The 24698-nt window shown below is 41.5% G+C and overlaps 1 protein-coding gene across 1 annotated transcript in view; it reads left to right on the top strand.

Annotated features, from left to right (window-relative positions):
* Window positions 1-8452: 8452 nt before the first annotated feature.
* LOC117262630 (neuronal acetylcholine receptor subunit alpha-7) overlaps window positions 8453-24698 on the top strand; it is a 74778-nt gene continuing 58532 nt past the window's right edge. The window contains exons 1-2 of the mRNA XM_033635677.2: window positions 8453-8554; window positions 18351-18490. Of these exons, the coding sequence (XP_033491568.2) occupies window positions 8500-8554; window positions 18351-18490 (195 nt within the window). The 5' untranslated portion in view covers window positions 8453-8499. The remainder of the gene's footprint in view (window positions 8555-18350; window positions 18491-24698) is intronic.

The following is a 24698-nucleotide window of genomic DNA, read 5'->3' as shown; positions in this document are numbered from 1 at the left end:
TCTTAAAAATATTAAATTTTGAAGCTTTAAATTTGCGTTGAAACAACGTGTCGGCTACATGTACAGTACAGGCCAAAAGTTTGGACACACCTTCTCATTCAATGTGTTTTCTTTATTTTCATGACTATTTACATTGTAGATTTTCACTGAAGGCATCAAAACTATGAATGAACACATGTGGAGTTATGTACTTAACAAAAAAAGGTGAAATAACTGAAAACATGTTTTATATTCTAGTTTCTTCAAAATAGCCACCCTTTGCTCTGATTACTGCTTTGCACACTCTTGGCATTCTCTCCATGAGCTTCAAGAGGTAGTCACCTGAAATGGTTTCCACTTCACAGGCGTGCCTTATCAGGGTTAATTAGTGGAATTTCTTGCTTTATCAATGGGGTTGGGACCATCAGTTGTGTTGTGCAGAAGTCAGGTTAATACACAGCCGACAGCCCTATTGGACAACTGTTAAAATTCATATTATGGCAAGAACCAATCAGCTAACTAAAGAAAAACGAGTGGCCATCATTACTTTAAGAAATGAAGGTCAGTCAGTCCGGAAAATTGCAAAAACTTTAAATGTGTCCCCAAGTGGAGTCGCAAAAACCATCAAGCGCTACAACGAAACTGGCACACATGAGGACCGACCCAGGAAAGGAAGACCAAGAGTCACCTCTGCTTCTGAGGATAAGTTCATCCGAGTCACCAGTCTCAGAAATCGCAAGTTAACAGCAGCTCAGATCAGAGACCAGATGAATGCCACACAGAGTTCTAGCAGCAGACCCATCTCTAGAACAACTGTTAAGAGGAGACTGCGCCAATCAGGCCTTCATGGTCAAATAGCTGCTAGGAAACCACTGCTAAGGAGAGGCAACAAGCAGAAGAGATTTGTTTGGGCCAAGAAACACAAGGAATGGACAGTAGCTGAAATACAAAAAATACAAATACAAAAACTTTATTCTAACTGTTGCACAGTACACTTAGATGAAAATACACATTTGTGTGTGGTGTGTATTTCAGATTTAGAGCTTGTATCATCTCCCTGAGAATATATAACAACAAAAAGTGATTCTCTGATTTCTACAGTAACACTATTACCTCAAATTAACCACAGCAATGTCATAAAACATACTTACATGTATTCATGCTTGGGCACTGTTATTTACGTGACAACACCTGAACAGAACACATACACACACATTGGCTGTTTGTTTCTACTGCTCCCCTCGCTGGAAGCCTCGGACCTCCTGCCGCCCGCTCCTGTCTCAAACACGGAGGTCTCCCACTCCGCGGAGCACCCACGGCGCACGCCCGGCCTGTTAAATAGCCTGTAACCATAACAACTGTATGACACAAATTCAGTGCTTTAGTAATTAAATAATGTCGGGCTCGGTCGGGTTTGGACAGAAATATGCTGCCCATGCAGCACTCTAATGGAAATGCACATGACAGGGTTTATTTTACAATCTAGGAACCGTTTGCAGGAACCCTTACTCCAAATGTGATGGAACTGGTTCCGGAACCGGAACTTTGGACCCAGTTCCAAAAAAGAACCGGATCCAGATCCCAACCCTAACTGCATGGAGATTGAATTCACCCATCTTACTATATAATGACTCTGTGTGTGTGTGTGTGTGTCTGTGTGTGTGTCTGTGTGTGTGTGTGTCTGTTCCATGTTTTTCTCCTCACTGACTTGGTCAATCCATGTGAAATTTGGCACAGTGGTAGAGGGTCATGGGAGGATGTGAATGAAGCAATATTACATCAATTGGCCAAAGGGGGGCGCTAAAGCAACCGATTGAAATTGCAAACTTTGAATGGGCATATCTCATGCCCCGTATGTCGTAGAGACATGAAACTTTGCACAGAGATGCCTCTCCTCATGAGGAACACATTTGCCTCAAGAACCCATAACTTCCGCTTATATAGATTTTCCACCATTTAGAATTTTTTGAAAAACACTTCAAATGGATCTCTTCCTAGGAAGTTTGAGCGATCTGCATGAAACTGGGTGAACATAATCTAGGGACCAATATCTAAAGTTCCCTCTTGGCAAAAGTTGGAAAACTTACTAAAACTGAGCTTCTATAAGGCAATGAATATTGCGGAGGGCGTGGCTCATCACATAAAGGTGTATAACATTTCAAGGGTTTCACCCATCACCACGCAACTTTGTAGGCATATGACCACACATAATCTGAGGGGACCCCTCCATTATTGACCTCATTAAACAAAATGGGGGCGCTAGAGAGCTAATTTCTTATCTAGGCCTAACCGCCATATGGATTTTTACTAAACTTGGTAGATATGTAGAACAGGACGCCTCAAGGTGACTGGAGAAATTTAACTCTAATTAGCAACTGAGTGGCGCTATAACAACAGAAAAATGCTTAAAAATGGCTAAAATGTGACCGATCACTGTGGCTTTCTACTCACTGACGTGGTCAATCTAAGTGAAACTGCACATAGGCATTGAGGATTGGCATAGGTAGAAGGTGACAAAGCTACCAATGGGTATGGACTAGTGCTTGAATAAGGAAAATATGATTCGTCCAATAATTAGTCTTAAATATGCTTAAAATTTTGCTTAAATCTCTTAGATTTTTTATCTAGAAAATTATCTCGGAAAGGTCTCAAAAAGCATTAAATTTAAGTGTCTTGTACATGTGGACAGCCTGTGACGTCTTTATGTAAAAATACAATTGATGTCATTCGAGTAGAGACAGTTTACAGAACACCGGCTATCTTTCTTCTTCTCCATCCTCCTGTCATCAAAACTCTATCACAGTCCAACATCTGGTGAGCAGTGAGGCAGTTAACCAGGATAAATCCAGGTTAATGACAGCAGCTGTACGGTGTAGTCAGCCATGTTGACAATTAAAATGATCGATCACAGAGGAAATTTGAAGCAACAGAATTTTTTTCTTAACTCTGTCTGTCACACAGTCCCCCAGTCCTCAGTGGGAGGAATATAACGTTGTTTTGTGAAAGCTCAGTTTTCCTCGAACACCAAACTGTCCTTTTTAGATTTACACACTCTGGAGGCTGGTTTGAAAAAGTTCTCTTTTGGGAGAGGAAATGTTATTTTGGTCTGAAACAGAGGGAGGAAGATGCTTTTCTAAATTTAACCAGCTTAGTGTGGACCATAGACTGTGTAAATAATGGACATAGCTACTGTGACATCACCAATTATTTCGTGGACTGCTGTTTTGAAGGCAAGAGTTCGGCATTTCGGTTGTTGCCATCTTGCTGTGCGTTCCAATCTCCATTCTACCACACTACATAGTATGTCAGGAAAGATTAAATATGTCCCAATACAGTTTTCAGAAATCACAATGACAGCACATTAAAGTAACTGATGACCAGTGGAACAGTAATAATAGGAATATCAATTAAGTGAACAAAATAATCATATATATTACAAAAAACAAAAGGACATAACTATAAAAGTAACAACAACAGAGAACTGCAGATTGCATTGGAGCCAGCCTCTAGTGGCCATAAGAGGAATTGCAGTTTTCAGCACTTCCGAGTTGGCTTTATTTTTCTGCCCTGGAGGTTGCTGCTTAATTACAACCAGCGCTGCCCACATTATTGTTTTGGCAGGCAATGGTGACTCCCTTGCATCCGCTCATGCGTGCAATATTTTTTTGGCACCTTCATGTTGTCTTTGTTTTGCAGCCTCAAAGGTTGCTGCTTGGTGGGGATGCAACCAGACCCCAACCACAGAGATGGAAAATCAGAAAACAGACATATGGGTCATGATGAAAAAAGGGCACTGTGTAGCTAAATGTAAAAAATCAGGTGCTCTTCAAGGACAGGACAAAAACTCACATAGGCAGGCAGTCCGAAAATACATTTGAGGAAGTCCTTTATGATATATGGATAAACCAACACGTTAAAACTAGAGATTCTTCATCAGGGTGTAAAATGCATTAGAAAAAGGTGTTTAATTTAAGAGCTCGTGTAGAGGTCATGTGAAAAAGGTCACATAATATATTGGTTTAAGCCTATGGGTCATTTTTGGAGAGCACAGTCTCACTCTGAAGTCATCGAAATCCAGTGCTTGGGCAATGACTTGTGGCGGCAGAAACCAAGGAAAAAGGCATCCTTTAACGTCGGTATATTAGGCAGCCAGTTGCCATTATAGTTAAACGGCGGCTGGAGGCATCAGGGGAAATGTAGCAAGGCAAGGATAAAAGTTAAGGCGGCAAAACTCTGAGCCATATGGGTGGGAGTGATGGAGGATGGGTCCAACAAACATCGACTTTCGCCCGAGAGAGCGGTGTTTGCTTACGGAAAGGTTTTAAAGCCAAAAAAGGAAAGGGGAAAAAAAAAGTCAATTTGCTGTGTTGTACCGACGTAGTGCGTTTATTTTGAAAGAGACTGTATGTAAACGGTAAATTTCCTATGAAAACCAAAGTGCATCTTTAAAGAAGAGTACTTGACACGGTGTCCCAGACCATCAACAAGCAATGCACCCAGGGTACCTTGCACATCGTATGTGGACGTGAAAAGTCCACGGCCAACACATCAATATATGACGAGGTTGGAGTGAGAATGTGATGTTTAGGAACGCAGAAGCAAAGATATTTTTGCCAAGTAAGCACAAGTTTCCTGTAATTTATTTATTTATTTATTTTTTAGTACATTTTGAAACAAGAAATTTTCAATTTTAATGGCACTGAAAAACAGATTCTTATTATGAGCGATGGGATTTAACATAATTCGTGTGCCAAAGTCTAATTCAACAATAGAGATTTTTGTTTCTTTTTGTTCTCACCTCTCTCAGTGGTTGGACGTGGGCGAGCTTTGATTGTAAAATGTGTTGTCATATGTTTGCAGCGAAATCTGATGACAGCTGGTCCTGAATATTCAATGTTTTAGAGAAACACTTAAAGATATACTATGCAGGATTGTCGGTTATTGTTTGTAAACAGCATCATTGACACAAGTGAAAGTAAAGCCAACCCCAGATTTTCCCCCTTAGCGTTTCACCTCACTATATTTGCATTTTTTGGGTGCTGTGTCCATAATTTTCATACTTTCCTCTTTGATGTGTGCTGCTTAGGTTCTGACATCTGGTTGCTATCTTTTTATAAAGTCCCGACCTCACCTGAGAGATGTGCCCGGGAAAGTCATGAAAACGAATCAGCATTACCAGTTAAATCGATCTTTGTTGAGAAGTGTTGGTTCATCACTGCTGTAACAGACAGAACTTATAAAGAGGACTGCATGTTAAAAGTACCAGCACATCCTGAGTCTCTGCAGACCGACTGTGCGTCTCAAAGATGTTAGAAAATGTTAAAAACAAGCTGTAAAAGGTTTCCCCGTTTAAATATTAAACCTTTAGTGAAAATGTTTCTTTAACATTGCTCCCAGTTGGGGAGACATGTCGTGTTTGTCTGAAACAAACAGCTTCCTGTGGAGGAGAGTCAAATGTTCCAGAAAACATTAGAAACTGAGAATGTCACACTGCGGCTGAGTGTGGGAGACAACATGTGGGCTTTGTGTCATGAACATGAACAACATGAACTACGTGTGGTACCGCAGTGTCTCTGTGGTGTCTCATCAGTGCAGTCAGCGGTGTGAATGGAGTCTGAAGGTGTTTTCACACTTGGATCCACTGAAGAGGTTTGTGCTGGCCGCTGGCTGTTTGTCCCCGAGAGCTTTGTCTGTCGAAGTGTGAAAACTTTATGTTGGACCGGGATGTGCAGCGACACAAGACGTGGTGATGACATGTGCTGCTGCAAACTATAACTCAGAGAGATAAGAACAAATCCAATCCGGTGCTTTTAATAGAGGCCTCTCTTCTAGGAATAAAATTTAAAGGTGGATATTTACTTCCATATTTTCCTCCATCAAGCAAGTATATTGGTAATTGGTAGGTCAGAAGACATCTGAAGGTTTGGGTAAACAAGGAAAGTTAGTTTTTCTAGTATAAATCTAACTGTTGTGTCATCAGCGTTTCCATGTTGTTTAGTCTTTCTTCACACCAAAATAAAACCAAGTACTACCGGAACAATTATATGCAACCTAAATGTCTAAAAAACAAAATGTTTAAATTTCAACAAAGCTAATTTTAGTTTTATCACAGACATCTCAACATCTGTTAAACTGGAGAGTCACCAAGAATCTCTCAGACCACATTAAAGGTACAATGTGTAAGATATGGCCAGAATTGTAGTCTAAAACATTTAAAAGATGAACTACCGTTATCAACAAATTGTAAAGAAGTAACCGTGTTGACTTTATATCTAACTGTACGTTTACACCAACAGCGACCAGAGCTTCCAAAACGGTGGAAATCATTAATTTTCAATGAGAACCTGGCGACTTGGGCGACCTGGTCGTCAGCTGCGTGTCTTGGGAGACCAAAGCGACCAGAGCAGGTCCGGAGGGGAGTTAAAACTCGTTTTACTTTACGGTAATGAGCTCTGACATGGTTCGGCAACAACCAGTCAGAATGCTGACGTGCTTCGATGAAGCGGGTCCCAGAAAACATGCCATGTAACTTTGGTTCCTACAGCACACTTGTTCTGACAATGGATATCATTTATTACTTGCGTTCACGCCCACTCAGTCCTTCATAATGTGTCGCTGTTCAGTTACAGAGACCAAAAATAAAAAGAATGAGGCTTGGGACTGTGTCGTGGAGGTAGTTGGTCGGTCTGGTGTGTTTTAAAGTGTGTAATGTTAGTAATAGAGGAGAGAATTGCAGGTTAATGTTGCGATGTAGCATGGAAGTCTTCCTTGCTTGGTTTGAATGGGATGACATACCGCAAAGCATTTTATCAACACAGATTTCGCAAAACGACATTAAAATACAGACTGGACAACAGCAAGCAGCAACTACGCTGCTTTCAAGCCAGTAGTCCGCTTTGCGACTCCTTTAAATTGAAAAGCACGATCAAACATTCAACGATTCACGTGATGAGCGACTAGAGCAACCAAAGCTGCCACAAATATTTTTGACAGTCGTGCTTCTTGGGCGTCCGCGAGAGACTTTGCCTCTTTGGAAGCTTCTGGTTTGAACCTACAGTAAGTGCTGGCCCATCCTGTCTTGTAATACCACTTATACCTGGAGAGGTGATAGTGGGTCACTGTAGCATCTAGTCTGTCCTCAGTCCAAGATAAGGGGACAAAAAAGTCCAGTATTAGTTTTTATTGTTATGTTATACCTGCAATCTCCCCGATATGAAGTTAAGCAACCTTTTTATGTCCTGACTTTGTATTCCACAGTTGGAGAAACCTTTTTCGACCCCATCTCGCTTGCTTAGTGCAACAGTATAAACGGTAAACAATATACACCAAATATAACAATGTAAATAGTGCAGCACCATTTTTCAACACAACTTACCCCAACAATGCAAAACAATATTGTGATGAGTCGACAGATTGAGGTTCGGAAACAAATAGTTTGCATGTCTAGTGCAGAGATACACGCCCAAAAGAAAAGCCCATATTTGTGGTCAGAAGAAGAGCCACGTACTTTTAATAAACATTATGAAAGACTTGTGTATCGGCAGGTTTTTAGATATGAACAAATATCACAACATCGAAGGAGGTTGTGTTCACACGGCCCAACAAGTCTTTATCTAATATTTTGACATGATAAATGACATGTCAGGGCACATTAATCAATGTAAACACCAATATTAGTGAAATTCATTGTAATTAGTCATGTAAACAGCTTCGCAGGTATATTGTCTTTTTTGGAAATAAGGACAAAAAAATGAATATTTCCTGCTTGTAAACATAGTCAAACACTACCTGAACACACCTCCTAAATTGTTTTTTAAATGTTCTATCGTGAGGATAATACATGCAGAGGACTGAACGGCCTTGACAGAGATGCACTGCGAGGTCTGACTGATTTCTAGTTTGATATAAATAAATGAGACACATTGAAATATTGGCTGGTTGGCAGCTTATACAAACACGCTCAGTATTAAGCTTTAAAACCCTCAGAAGAAACATCAAATAAATCACCAGCTCATCCACTTTTTAGAGGAGGACATACACACACACACACATATACACACACAGTTGTATTTCCACCACTTCAGAGGTCATTTCATTTACTCCCCCTCATTTTCCTGGAGACCCGAACATTAACCACTACATGTCTGACACTTACCTGACCTTAGCCCAGGTCTTTCCCCTTTAATTTAAGGATTCACATTAAGGGGACTTATGTTTTGTCCCCACAAGGAAGGAGAGTCCCCACAGTGTGAATGTGTAAACAGATTTATGTTCCCACAACATGAGTAATACACATCCACACACACACACCCCACCTCACTGTCTTCAGCTGCTGAGTCTTCTCCTTCGGATGCTTTTTGGGGGGAGGAGCATCTCCTTCTACTCAGAGCAAAACCTCCATTGATCCTCCCTCCCTCTCCCTCCCTCTCTCTCCCTCTCTCTCCCTCTCTCCGGTGTTTTCTGCCAGTTCAGGACGAACTCCGCTCAGTTTCTCATCTCTGTGTCTCACGGCTGCTGAGGATGGATGCTCGGATCTTCACCCTGCATGTCCTGATGCTCTGCTGCCTCATTCACGGTAGGCTTAGTACACACACACACACACACACACACACACACGTGTCATGGATCAGTCCAGCTTTTCACTTAGTTTTGTTTCACTGTTGTTTAATTCACTGACAGAGCAGCAGGTAAACATAAAAAAACATCAAAATAATCTAAAACAGTAAGAGCAGTTCTCCTTCATGTGGCAGGTTTTCTTTTTTCTTTACAAAGGAACTAAAACCATAAACCAAAATCAATTAATGTAAAGGACAAAAAAAAAAAACTACAGCTAATCATCAAATTGTCAAAAATGCTTCATGAAACATTGTTTATTAAAATATTGTGACCAAAAGTCACAGGTTGTAAATATGAGAGCCACATTTTGATGAAACTGAATTTCTGAAGCTGTGACACCGAGTGTCTCTAATATATGCAGGAGGCTGATAAAATATTGAACATTTGTACATAATAATGTTATCTAGCACAACAATAAAAAAACAAACTGTGGCCTCAAAAATGAGAACAAACTTTTAACAAAATTTGAGCCACATTTCCAGACAATAATCTAAATAAAACCTGAATGTTTGCTTGTTTCCATCCAAACCTGTTGTGTAAATATGAATATAATATATATATATATATATATATATATATACAGTACAGGCCAAAAGTTTGGACACACCTTCTCATTCAATGCGTTTTCTTTATTTTCATGACTATTTACATTGTAGATTCTCACTGAAGGCATCAAAACTATGAATGAACACATGTGGAGTTATGTACTTAACAAAAAAAGGTGAAATAACTGAAAACATGTTTTATATTCTAGTGTCTTCAAAATAGCCACCCTTTGCTCTGATTACTGCTTTGCACACTCTTGGCATTCTCTCCATGAGCTTCAAGAGGTAGTCACCTGAAATGGTTTCCACTTCACAGGTGTGCCTTATCAGGGTTAATTAGTGGAATTTCTTGCTTTATCAATGGGGTTGGGACCATCAGTTGTGTTGTGCAGAAGTCAGGTTAATACACAGCCGACAGCCCTATTGGACAACTGTTAAAATTCATATTATGGCAAGAACCAATCAGCTAACTAAAGAAAAACCAGTGGCCATCATTACTTTAAGAAATGAAGGTCAGTCAGTCCGGAAAATTGCAAAAACTTTAAATGTGTCCCCAAGTGGAGTCGCAAAAACCATCAAGCGCTACAACCAAACTGGCACACATGAGGACCGACCCAGGAAAGGAAGACCAAGAGTCACCTCTGCTTCTGAGGATAAGTTCATCCGAGTCACCAGCCTCAGAAATCGCAAGTTAACAGCAGCTCAGATCAGAGACCAGATGAATGCCACACAGAGTTCTAGCAGCAGACCCATCTCTAGAACAACTGTTAAGAGGAGACTGCGCCAATCAGGCCTTCATGGTCAAATAGCTGCTAGGAAACCACTGCTAAGGAGAGGCAACAAGCAGAAGAGATTTGTTTGGGCCAAGAAACACAAGGAATGGACATTAGACCAGTGGAAATCTGTGCTTTGGTCTGATGAGTCCAAATTTGAGATCTTTGGTTCCAACCGCCGTGTCTTTGTGAGACGCAGAAAAGGTGAACGGATGGATTCCACATGCCTGGTTCCCACTGTGAAGCATGGAGGAGGAGGTGTGATGGTGTGGGGGTGTTTTGCTGGTGACACTGTTGGGGATTTATTCAAAATTGAAGGCACACTGAACCAGCATGGCTACCACAGCATCCTGCAGTGACATGCCATCCCATCTGGTTTGCGTTTAGTTGGACGATCATTTATTTTTCAACAGGACAATGACCCCAAACACACCTCCAGGCTGTGTAAGGGCTATTTGACCAAGAAGGAGAGTGATGGAGTGCTGCGGCAGATGACCTGGCCTCCACAGTCACCGGACCTGAACCCAATCGAGATGGTTTGGGGTGAGCTGGACCACAGAGTGAAGGCAAAGGGGCCAACAAGTGCTAAACACCTCTGGGAACTCCTTCAAGACTGTTGGAAAACCATTTCAGGTGACTACCTCTTGAAGCTCATGGAGAGAATGCCAAGAGTGTGCAAAGCAGTAATCAGAGCAAAGGGTGGCTATTTTGAAGAAACTAGAATATAAAACATGTTTTCAGTTATTTCACCTTTTTTTGTTAAGTACATAACTCCACATGTGTTCATTCATAGTTTTGATGCCTTCAGTGAGAATCTACAATGTAAATAGTCATGAAAATAAAGAAAACGCATTGAATGAGAAGGTGTGTCCAAACTTTTGGCCTGTACTGTATATATATTATATTCATATTTACACAACATGAAGTGTGTGAAGCGATGACGAGACTGTGACCTTCATCACATTAATACATGACACACACCGAAATGTCAGATTTCCATCATGTTTCCTTCCACGTGGTTTTCACTTTGACTGGAGTTCTCTGGAAACTGGACATTTAGCTCCATCAATTCTTTATATATATATATATATATATATATATATATATATATATTCTTTCGGTCTTTACACATTTCGATGTGTGTCATGTATTAATGTGATGAAGGTCACAGTCTCGTCATCGCTTCACACACTTCATGATTCATGAACATCATCATTTATTCATTGTCTTTTTCCATTTGCTTTTTATTCAGAAGCAAAACTTTTACACCTCAGACAAATGTAAAAAAAAAAAAAGTGTAAATATTTTGCTGAATGTCCAGTGTTTCCTCAAAGTTTTTTTTATGTAAATTGAAAATATTCATAGAAACAGGTGGATAAAAATATACTGCAAAGTACAGTCTGTACCGTCACCATGGAGAACAAAACCACAAAGGTAAAACAACAAAAAGACATCAGACAAAAAGACAAGACAAATTTGAATATATTTTAGGAATGCATGATAATATTGGTACGTCATGGGTAGCAGCCAATATCGGCTATCAGCCACCATGCTTTTTATTATTTTAAGTTAAGTATTCCATACATTGAACAGTATTGTATTTCATGTCTCCATCTGCTGGTGGGTCATCATGATAAGAGTATGCTTTAGGTGGGAAAAAAACTGATGTATCGATATCGGTTTTCAGGCAAAGAAATTCTTACATATCGGCATATCGTATGTCTGCAAAAAACCTGCATCTCTAATAGACTCCCATATGTGGATGAATGTTTTCTCCTTCCTGTTTTTTGGCTCTTCAGTGGCTCTTGGCTCTTACAGTGTGTTCTCAGTGCAGTGTAGGCAGGTGAACTGAAAAATCTTTATTTCCGCACCGCACAACAAGGAAAAAATCTGCATGAAGACAACAGATACCATTGATTAAAGCAAGCCTTTATAATAATGTAAAAACAAAGGTGAACATACTGTGTGTGTCCACTTTAAATTAAAAATTGTGCGCACATCTACAGTAGGTACCTTTAATCGTGGATAACTTATTAAATTTGTTCTGTAGTTTGTTGGATCCGACTGTTTCTAGTGTCTGGAGAGGCTGTCTGTAACCTGGTGGTTGGTTAACTGCTCGCTGCCATCTGTCTCTCCATTACTGAGGCCAGAATATCCAGAACGAGGAGATGAGAATTAGGGATGGGCTGAGATCACTCAAGCAAACCTGCTCCAAAACACAGTAACGTGCTTCTCTGTATGCCTTCATATCTCGTCACTGGAACTATGATGTTCAGATTTTACACAAAGACACAAAATAGAAAGACTTGGATTATTTTTTGAAGTTTGAATTTCTGAGGAAAAGCTTTTCGTTTGTTTTTATTCACTTCTGTACATTAAAAGTTTATTTATATGACATTACATGACCTGCACCGAAAAGGAATAGAAAAGGAAAGGAATAAAAAAAGTCACTGTAACGTCAGCAGTCAGCAACCAGTTAACTTCAAACAGTGTAAAATAGATTTGTCACTGTGTGACTGGTGGAGGAGCTCGTTTGCACAGAACCAGTGTTCAACATGTGCTTGTAGAAAAAGGAGTGCATGGTACAACTACTTTTGATTCATTCATTCATTCATCCATTTCCGTAACCGCTTATCATCTTGAGGGTCACTGGGGGGCCGACCAGCTGACATTGGGTGAGAGGCGGGGTTCACCCTGGACAGGTCACCAGACTATCACAGGACTGACACATAGAGACAGACAACCATTCACACTCACATTCACACCTACGGACAATTTAGAGTCACCAATTAACCTGCATGTGTTTGGACTGTGGGAGGAAGCTGGAGCACCTGGAGGAAACCCACGCTGACACAGGGAGAACATGCAAACTCCACACAGAAGGGCTCCCCACCCTGGTTTCGAATGAGCAACCCTCTTGCTGTGAGGCAACAGTGCTAACCACTGCACCACCGTGCTGCCCACACAACTATGTTTTAGAGTTTCAATTTTTTCTTACAAACCAAAGGAAAATCTCAGACTTTAATAGTCATGTGTTGGAATATTAAAGCTTAAAGTCACTTGAGTCGTTATGTCCTCTGCTAAGACTCAAACACACACGTCACACACCACAGTCTAAACTACAGAAGTCTGCTTCAGCAGCTCCGTCTCTTCGTGTGGATTAATCTTGCTTTGTTTCCTTTCATTTGTCTCCTGTAGACTGATCAGACAGATCTGCAAACAGCACAAAGAGTCAGACACTGACTCAGTTAAAGACATAAGGTGACCCACCTGAACTTACTTTGCTCAAGTTTTGAACCATTAAGCTTTATCAATACACAAAGCATATGTTATATTTTTGAAAGCTAATACCAGTGTAGACTTAAAAGTCCAGAACGGACAAACCAAGTACTGGCTCCAGATAGGGACATTCATGTTTTAGCATTGGCCACCGTAGTTAGAAGCCCCTCTGTGACGAGCAGCATCGGAGAAACACTGATTTTTTTTTAAATGGTAAGTGCTTTATTTTGTGTTTTAAACAGTTTTAATCACCTGGTCCGTTTGTTTTGGAGAGGAAGAAACCTCTAAGGATAATGCAGCTTCCACTAAAAACCTCCTGAACAAAGAGCGCTGAAGGAATTCTTGAGAAGTTTCAGGTGGTTGCAATCTGCAGTCCTCACCACTAGATGCCACTAAATCCCCCTGAATCTGACACACTGGACCTTTAATATCTTAAAATGTATTTACATTAACATGTCATTAAGCATCATAAAGGAACATTCTAGTCCCTTTAAATAAATAACATGTACAGACATCAGCAACACTTATAGACATATGTTTTAAATAACATTTCCCTTTTAGAATGCTTATTAGTTAAAGTCACGTGTACCATGTTCCTGGTTAGTTTCCTCGTTAGGACATTTGTTTTATGCCATGTCCCTCGCTCTCCCTCCAAGTTTCCTTACTGTCTCTACTGGCAAACTAATTTATAAAAGCAGAAATGTCAGTAAACCCATAAATAATTTATACAGTTTTTAAACATGTACTTCAGTGATTTAGTATTGAACTTTCATAAAGTTGAGGTGCTTAAGATAAGAAAGAAGCAGAGCAACAGAGGCTGAGATATGTTGATTTTAAGTCACTACTTTTGGTCAAACTCCAAACTCCCTGTTCCTACATTTCCCATGATTCAGCTTAATAGTTTCTTTTGAAACAGCCACAGCTTTTAAACATCTTCAGTTTATAACTCAGGCTCTTTGTTATAGATTTGTAAGTTCAAGTTTCGATGACCTCAGTGCCGTCATTATGACATCATCAGAGTTATTTTCTCCCGCAGAGCCACAGAAGGCATCAAGCAGGCTGAGCTGGACTAACGACCAATAAAATGATCTTCATGTCTTAAATCGACTTCCCCTTTAAAGCCTAAAACTTTTTTTCTGTTTTACACAAAACAACAGATTCACCTTTAAACTGAGTTAATGCATCAGCAGGTGGAGCGAACTGACACTGAAAGGGAAACTGTCTCTGTTGCTTTGAACTCTTGTCCTCTGGACGTCTGAGGTGTTGACAGTGACCCTGAGTGCAGGGACGGGCCTGACAGTGTCTCACCCTCCTCCCCTCACAGCTGGTCAGGGTCTCATCCAGCAGCTGTCAATCATCTGGATGAGCTTTCATCTTTACTCTGACTGATGCAACCGGCACCCATAAAGCCCTTAAGGCTCCTTTACACTGTGCGACTTTGAGCTGTCTGAGATGAAAGGTGACAATCGTGAGAGAAGAAGCACATTTGCAGCTTTGGAGTCTCTGACAGAGGCGAACGTGCCAACCTTGAGACCTCTAAAATATGGAGGATTTGGAAATGAAAGTAGGGGTCTTTGGTTTCTGCCCCAGAAAAGTTGAGGCTCAGAACTTTGCTTCCTGTGCTCAGGTGACTTTCAAAGAATGAAAATAACAAAATATTAATTCATTCATTATATCTAACCACTTACCCTGTTTAGGGTTGTAGGGAGGCTGGAGACCATCCCAGTTGACACTGGGCAAGGGGCAGGGTACACCGTGGACATGTAGAAACAGACAGTTTCACAAAATGCATGCTCCTTTACTTTCAAACTTAACGTACGAAACAGGAATTCTTTTTCCCACGACATCTGAAATTTGCTCGGGTATTTCTTTCTCCTAGTACTCTCCATTTCTCTCTCTGTCTCTCACCTACTGAGGCTGACAAGGTGCGAGCAGCTCTCCTCTGCATCATGAGCACACCAGGAAACAAAATTTGGTAACTTTTAGAGTCGTTTATACACACTACAGTGCCAGAGACTGGTTGAGACGATGAAAATGAAAATGGTGTGAAAATTTGTCATAAACTGGGAGTAACATGAAATTGTGACCCCAGAAAGAAACCAGCAGAGTCCTGCATGGGTCCATTTTTGAAAACCCCTACCAGCCCATACCTGTAAGGTTCAGTACCAGAACCGACATGTTGCACATCATAATGTCTCAGTCAAAGCTGCACCCTTTAGTGAAGTCCCATGACCCGACCCACACCTGTGATTAAACACACACAGGCTACAGTCACTCACATTAAGTGTTCTTGAATTACAAATCCAACGGAGGAGACGTCTCTTTGACTGGCTGCGCTCGATGTCGGGATGGTGAAAACATTCAATCACTGCCAGGTTAGGAAACATTTTAGCATGCTCCTTCCACCACCATAAAACCCCAAAAGGATCCTCCTTGGGTGTCTTGAACTCCTTGTAGGCTGCCACCTCATCCTCGGGCTGCAAGGTTTCATGGCTGGAGTCCCCCACGGAGGTGACGAATGTGACGACAGGGTCAGAGGTTCAACTTTTGTCATTGACTTTCAAAATAAAAGGAATTGTGGCTTGATAATAGTGATTGGGATGTCGAAATATTACACATACACTGCACATCTTTTTCATTTGTTTTATTCTGAATTTTTTTTTCCCTCATCTGCTGCTCACCCACATGTAGTTCATTTTTTATCTGTGCCCATACCCATGAATATATATATATATATATATATATATATATATATATATATATACTGCTGTGAGGACCCACAACCACAAGCCAGCCAATCAGAATACAAGGTGGAAAGACATAACGATTCATAAGCAACATTTGTCAGTAAATTTTAGGGGAAAAAACTAACATACAAACCAAACGCATGTTCATGGTGTTGCTTTAATTTAATACATGCTCTGCTCTCACATGCTTTACAGTCTCTCCAGGATGTTGCATTGTTGCGGCCACAAAAACTTATGCAGCTTTGGCCAGTCCCCCTGAATTCTGCGCGACTTTGCAATTCTGTCCTGGCGTTGCAGCTTTAAAGAAAATTTGACTATTTAAGTGGGTAGAATCTAATTTCATTGTAGAGCTACATGCAGCGTATTGATTCATTCGGGACAGGAGCTCTGTGCCTGAGTCCCACGCACAGTGACAGGTGACCATATTTTGATTTCCAAAGAAGAGGACACTCGCCCCAGCCACAAGATAGCCTACTTAAATGATACTCGCAGTTTACTCAAAGATGCCTTATAATTTTAATATATTTAAAATTTATATGTATGGATAGAAAATTCAGTTATATTACAAAATAATATCTCTCAAAGACAGAAATTTAGATAGGCTTCTCAGAGGTTACTCAGCTTGCTTTTATTATGCCTAAAATAATAATCTTTTTACAAGTTTCAATTGTACAAAAATAAATATAAATGTAAAATAAATGTAAAATCTCTGGAATGAAATAACGATAGAAATAATGTCCCTTCTGTATTAGAAAAATCAACTTACAGCTATAGCTATCTTTGCAAGTCTTACTGGACAAATAAATAAATAAATAATATGAAATAATGTTCTAAATAATATCTCTTCTGTATTAGAAAATCCAACTTTGAGGTCCTCGGCACCTTTATTAGACACAGAATCATATGTGCCAGCTTTGCACACGGTGCACTCAGCCTCCCATATATCCCGGCCGGGTTGGGACGGTAAGTTGGGAATTTTTTCTGCAGTTCATCTGTGAAGCTGCACTTGCGATTCGGCATCTTGGAAGCTTAGAATAATGCTGCGGCGCCGGTGTCTGCTGCTTCCTCGTTGTGAGTGTTGGAAATCCGCCGATAAGGCAGCCTCTCAGGAATTACACACACACACGCACACACACGCACACACACACACACACACACACACACACACACAAGGAAAACCGGACATTACCCCCGGACGCCCCGGACAGGACGTGAAAAGTGGACATGTCCGGGCAAAAGAGGATGTTTGGTCAGCCTAGTTATTAACAGGTTTGAGTTGAGCCATTTTGGTGCCGGTGTGAGATACATAGGTTGGTGTCAGATGTTAAACGCTGCTGCAGAGCCTCTGCCCAAGCAGCGAAATATGTTGAGTAGTGATAAGATCATTTTGTGCCATGTAAGCTCGTGCTAACCAAGCAGAGACAACAGAAGGAAAGCGACTCAAAGAGATGGTTCTTCAGTGCACCTTCCCACCCCTAACCCCTCTACCGTCACATATAAATTCTATTTCTGTGGGAAACACTAATAATAATGAGGTCCGAATCCAAGACAGCATCACAACTATGTTTGCAGTTTTCACTTTGACTTATAAACATCGCAACATGCCATGAAATCAGGCATTTAGGGCTGCAAGTATGACAGAAACAAGCCACAAACCCTGGAGGGACTGACTTTATTATTGACCACACATTCATGGCACAGTCTGACAGCCTCATATTGATATAGAAAAGTATGACACAGATTGTGACCAAGATTTTATTAGACCGTCCCGTCAGTGTGACAAGCAATAAACTCACTGTGGTCACAGTCTAAACACACATTTACTCCTCTCTTTCCTCCTGCTTTCAAGCACCGGCCACACACACACACAGGAAATCATTTATATGTCCCAGAGCATCCAACCATCATTGTGATCAAAAGATTCAAGCACCAACACACCGGCTGATCATGTAGAGTTTATTCCTTTCATTTATTTTTACATGAAAAACATTTGATGTCTTCTGCTTTCACACAGAGGCTCCGATCTTTATCACTCTGCACAAAAAGTTTACACAGATTTCCTCATCTAAATGTCCATTTCTGCGTCTGTTCCCGCCGGTATCTACAGACGGAAGGAAGTTACAGGATGAAACAAGTCGACCTGCTCTCCCTCAGCACCAATTTACATTTATGGCTTTCATCCAGGGAGACTCTCAGAGAGCGCAACAATCAAAGAGGACTCAGCCTCTGCATCACTGAAGTTACAAACATCAGTGTTTTCTTGCTGAGCACAAACCGTCACGATGGAAGTTCCAACAAATATGCAGCCAGTTATGGCTGAGAGGACTCATTTGTCGTACTCGTATTCTGATTTACACAGTTATTGAAGCAGCTGTGTGTGTGCTGATGTGTGTATATGTGTGTGTGTGCAGGCTCCCTGCAGGGTGTGTACCAGCGGCGTCTCTACAAGGAGCTGATGAGGAACTACAACCCGTTAGAGCGACCGGTCAGCAATGACTCTCACAGCCTCACTGTCCACTTCAGCTTCAGCCTGCTGCAGATCATGGACGTGGTGAGAGCACACACACACACACACACCCACCCACCCACACACACACACACACAAATAGACCCTCGATTTGATTAGGTGAATGATTTATTAAAGAGCCTCCCTGCTGGTGGCTGTCATCGTGCATTCTGGAGCTAATTGGCCAAACAAAACCAGGCACTATCGCGAATAAAACTCTGAACTAGGTTTTAGGGGGAGAACCAGAGTTTGGTGCTGAGGTTATAATAGCGTGTCCACATATTTTTGGCCATGTATTGTAGTTTTCATAGGGAAAAACAACAAACAGCTCAGATTCAGAGCAGATCGTTACTCTAATCAGCCGCCGCAGGATTGATACTCATTACTGACTTCAGTGATTAACTCTCACACTGTGAAGTCAGATGGTGTAATACACACAAACACACACACACACACAGTGATGAAGGATGTTCATTTAATGATCACACACTCATTCATCTCACGCACATCTTCCACCCACTTTAGCAAACACTCAGTCTGCCTCCTGCCAGGTACTGACAGCTTTCATCTTTGCTATCACAGCACGCGACCACACACACACACACACACACACACACACACACAGTATAAGGCCATCATTAGATATGTCAGAGGTCTCTAACACTTTCCACTCTCTGTGAGTTTCTTGTTTAGGTTTCAAAACAGAGCTGCAGACTGACAACACACTGTTTATGCTGCGTGTGTGTGTGTGTGTGTGTGTGTGTGTGTGTGTGTGTGTGTGTGTGTGTGTGTGTAACTGAAACACACTCACATGTGCACACAAACAAACAAACACACAAACAGACACACACATGCACAGAAATACAGATGCACTCAAGCCCCACTATGGCACTTTCTTACTGCAGGAAAGTGGGGCGGCTTGACTTCCACAGCATGTGACAACACACACACGCGCGCATGCACGCACGCACACATACACACACACAGTTTGACCCAGCAGGTGGTCCCAGAGAAGAATTCTGTGTGAAACAACAGCTCTGTGCCGCCACAGTTGTATATCAAACCGTTAATACTTTATGAGTTTCAGCTGAGGTTTGTCTGTAGCCTCATATATAAACACTCACACACTGACAGGTGACACTGAAGGTTCGGTCAAGTTGTTAAAGGGTCGGGTGTAAATAGTTCAGAATAAAGTCTCTCAAAGTTTTGACATTTGTGTCTGAGGTGTAAAAGTTGGTGAGTGAATAAATGAGGACGTACATGAAGGATGAAGAGCTAAAAACATGAGACTCTCTGCTCGGTGTTTCTGACAGTTCCTCTGCTGGAGGGAAACCTCACGTCATCCAGGTTCTCCCTCAGATATCAGTCTGCTCACTTCGTAGATTTCATCATCACTTTGGACTTTAAATTCCTCAAACTGTTCTTATAGTGTGAGCTTCAAAAGAAAGAGCACAGAGACGAGTCTAGGACAAAAGACAGCATCAGTCTGAACAACAATAAACAACATAATTACAGTAATCAGTCAGAGGGGTAATTAAAGACTCTCAGTGTTTCATAGAACAAAATAAACATAATATATTTTGCGGGGGCTCAATAGAGTTCGTGATCAATAGCAGTGACTCAGCCTGAACCTGGCTGGCTGCTGAGCGTTCAACTTTTACAGACTTTAGTTTGGTCGACTCAACTTTCAATCTGACCACTGTCACGTGAGCCTCCATAGGAATTATGCAAATCTGCAGGAAAGCCCAATCAATCGTCGTTCAGCATTGGCAGTATAAAAACAAAATCGGGGAGTGCAGCAATTGCCCCTGCCTACTTTTGTTCATACAGAATGTGCCTTCTTTGGGGCAATGGGGGGCGTGAGCAAGTAACAAAATGTGTAGCTCAGCGTGTGACGTGGGAGGGAAGCCGCGGCTGGTCAGTCCTTCGGCGATTCTCTCGTAAGTCAGCCTATCCTTCACCATCTGACGGTTAAAGGATAACTTCGGTATTCTCCCCCCCATGTGTATGTGTGCGTATGATTCATAGGTACAACTCGTTTTAAAATTGGTTCAGTATTAGGGGGGGGGGAGCAGCCGGCAGCGGCGAGGTAGCTATGGGGCAAATGCGTCCCGTATAAGTTTGCGCATTAAAAGTGCTTTTTTCGCCACTGACCAGTTTAGATCAGCAGTGCTATCTCTGCAGATAGCATACTAAGCATTTCCCTTACCCTTCACCTCCTCCCGGCTGTGTGTGACGTCATCTTGCGAGAGCTTTGCTTGTTGCCGGAAGAAAACAGAGGAGCCATGCTGAGCGCCGCACAGAGTGGTGCTGGTTGTCCCGGAGTACAGCTGAGAGTTTTCCTGCATCGGTATCATGGTTGCATATTTACCCGATTTCGAGAATGAAGATGAGCCCTTTTATTACGATGGCCACCTGTACTTATTTGAGCCCGAGTATACAGACGAGGAGCTCCTACAAATTGAAGAGCAGACAAGGATAGAGAGAGATGGCCAACGAGCAGACGAGGGTGAAGCAGCGGCTGCACGAACGCGAATCCCTGAGGACTGGTGGTGCTCCTGTGGTTGCTGTGACTCCATGCCCACAGAGGAAGAATGTCTGTGTTGCAACGAGTGGGACCTGTTGCCCAATATTCATGGTCTCGATGTGTCCTGGGATGATACAGAAACTACCAAACGCTGTGTAACTACGTTAGAGGATTTCCCCCCGTTTCCTGTTTATCCACCGCCAGTGGCTCGCACGTGTGGCATCATCAACAGCCCCTCCCACAAGTCATCAACAGCCCCTCCCGTGGCAGAAGGGCGCCTCGTTCTTCTTAAACCAAAAGGGTTCCACCAATATGTCTACCCCTATGCGGCGGAAAATTGGGCACCTTTGATCAACTCGCCACGCTCACAGCTTGCCGGCAAAACGGCCCAACATTTGCTGAAAATCTGGCAGTGTAAAAGGGGCTACTGTTCCCATTATTCCTTGATTTCATTCTTCTTCTACTTTCAAAACGTTTATCTGAGTGAACACACAAAGAACATTTGCTCAAGTACTTTTACAACTACAATTTTGAGCTTCTTTTGTTTTAATTGAGTATTTACTATATACTTCACCACATCTAAGAGGGAAATATCGCACTTTCTCCCACACTACATTTGTCTGACAACATAAGTTACTTTCCAGATTCCACATTCTCCAGGGTGAATCACAAATGTGAGTAAGTCTGAGAGATCAAAATCTGGAAGCAGTTGGTTAGACCTACAACCAATCAGAGCAACAGACTGACCAGCTGGGCAGATGTGCCCAGTGTGATACTCCTATAGTTGCAGCACACCCTCTGGTCCTCTTTTTTTAGGCCTTTCACATTATTTCTTATTTGTATCTGATCTTCTTCGTCAGCAGCAATAAACTCTTTGAGACCTGACACCTGTCATGTCGATCCATCTGGCCTCATTAGGTAATTAGTCTTGGTAAATACACGACTACGTTAGATAATTAATGATATTTTGCACCTGTTCTGTAATTTGAGCTGTAATTTTCATCAGATTTAGAGAATATCTTCCAACTTCACCAATATTTTCATATAATGACGAGATGAATTTAAAAAATAGTCTTTATTAATGATTTAGATTTCTATCATTCACTCTGAGCATCATTACTTTGTTCCACTTCTCATTTCCTTACTTAATCATCAGATCTTCTCATGACTTAATTTCATCATTTTTTACTTTAATCAGCCTCTTGAGTCAGATATACATTTCGTCTTCAGTATATAAGATCATCCATTCACACTGTCATTTGTTTCTTATTCCAACGATGTGAGACATTATTCCATATTCTCTCTTTTCTCTCATCGTTTTCGGGTCTCATCACTTTATATCACCAACTCTTCTTCTTCATCACACAGACACAGTTGCATCAATTTGGATCAATTTTAAAAAGACTGACTCGACTTCATCTTTCTGGTTTTCATCCATTTTCATCATTCACAACAGCGTTCGAAACCTCATTCTTCACCCAGCCTTGTAATTCATTACTTATTAAAAATCAGATAATGACACAGATTCAGATTCAGCAGAAGCAGCTTTTTTACTCCTGCAAATTTTCTCTGTCGTCTCCTGTGAGACATCACATTGTTCTCAGTGTTTCATGTGCTGATCTCAGGTGGATCTTTAGATACAGACTCATCTTCCTCTTCTACAGGTTATTTAAGAGCAGCTTGTCTTATGTAAGTCTGCATCAGTCCAGCAGCTAAAGGGGGCTGAGTCTTCATGAGTGCTGTGGAAAACCTTTACTAAAATTAGTTCCACATATTAAAGCATGGAGACTAAGCATGCAGCAGGGACGACCCAGCACAGCAGGTAAAAAACACAACATTACACAACAGCAGGGACATTTTACTGTAACTACAGCCACTACACTAATGAAGCCGAGTGAAAAGTGAAGTAAGTGGGGCTTAAACTTTTCTCTGTAGCTCTGTAGCTCTATTTTTTGTTTTTGTTCATCTCACAGCTACATCATGAACGCCCTCGAGGTAAAACTGTCTCAAAGTGTGCTTAAGTATCACTATTTGTGCAGTTCATCACATCTTGCCTCTCTCTATGATGACAGGCTTAGTTATAGACACTCTTTCCTTTATGTGTGGTTTGATGACACATTGCACAAACTAGTTGTTCAGAACATTCTCATTCTCTCACTCTCACAGCTGTTTTCTTTCGTCATTCGCGACCGGCGTAAGCAAATGCAAGCAGAAATCCTAAAAAATGATAACCAGTGGCACATAGAAGCTGTTTATTACAATATTTGGGCTAAAATATGAATCTGAAACAAACTTTTGAAATATGAGTATTTGGAACGAGTGATGGGATGTAACTACGTAAATTCACTCACGTACTGTCCTTAAGTACAAATTTGAGGTATTTTCAGTCTTAATTACTTCATACTTCTACTCCACTCCATCTAAGAGGGCAATATTGTACTTTTCACTTCACTACAATGATGTGACACTTCGTGACAAATCTGGAGAAGTATTGGAAGTAAACAAGTCGCCATTAATGCTGTGGCGTCTCCCTCCCCCACGGTTTGAATGCAAGCTGTCCTAAAAAGGCACAATTTTCTCCCTTTGCTTTCTATGTAAAGTTACTGTGACAACAGGAAGAACCTGTGCAGTTCACAGCTGCTCCAACAGCAGCTAAGCTAACACTGCCTAGCTAACAGATAATGGTAATATAGCCAACATTGGTGGGCTAATGTTACTGTCTAGGCCAGGGTGAGTAAATTGCCTTAATCAGCTAACTGTGGCATTATGGTGAAATGTAATGTTAGTTACTCTCCTGGGCAATGACCACAAAGTAAACATCACAAACTGTTAAGAACACAATCAGAACATGTAGGTGTCCTTGTAAAAGCTTTCAATGTTACTTTAACCAATTAAATACATCTGTTTATTATTAACGCTAAGTATTTACACAAGTTATTACGAGCAACTGCCGATGTAATCAGCTAAAAGTCACCATTTAACACGGTCACTTGTTGAACCGAAACACCAGCAGCTCTATGTTTAATAGGAATTTAGTCACTTTAGTTAAAGAAGACTTTATTTCCATTTGCAGTATTATATTTGGAGGTATGGCTCTGTTCTGGGGCCTCTCTGCTTTTACTAGGCCTACGCACAAAGCCTAAGGCAGAGAGAGTAAACCTCCCTGCCCTTCCATGTGCCTACGTGGAACGCCTAAGGCAGGGAGAGCACACCTCCCTGCCCTTCCTTGCGCCTACATGAAAAGCCTAAGGGGGAGAGCAGCAGCAGAGTCCCCCGAGAACAGAACAGAGAAACATCAATGCTGACTCCATCAGCTGATCCATCAGTTGATCGGGCTGTTTGAGATCAGATGTAGCTGGGATGCGAGCTGAGCTTGACATCATGTCCTGCCTGAACTAACACTATGCTCAGTTTGGCAGACAACAATATTTTCTACATTTTCTGCCAAAGTTTGTTATCAGTCAGCTGAGATAAATTAGGAAATCTTTAACATTTGCTGCTGTCACTGTCAACAGGCACCAGCAGATACCAGTGACCTCCCACTGCAGTAATGGTGGAGCCGCAAGATGGTGGAATACACAAAGTGGTCAAGTCACCCCCCAACCCCCCCCCCCCCCCCCCCCCCCAAAAAATATGATATGTTGCAGTATCGTACTACGTTTTTTTTTTTTTTTCACTGTAATGTCACTGTGTTTCCAGACAGATTTGTGCCCCTATAAGTGGGTA

This window comes from Epinephelus lanceolatus, chromosome 5, assembly GCF_041903045.1.
Source record: "Epinephelus lanceolatus isolate andai-2023 chromosome 5, ASM4190304v1, whole genome shotgun sequence".
Lineage (NCBI taxonomy): Eukaryota > Metazoa > Chordata > Actinopteri > Perciformes > Serranidae > Epinephelus > Epinephelus lanceolatus.
Note: the sequence above shows the minus strand (reverse complement) of the source record. Positions and strands in the feature narration are given on the sequence as shown.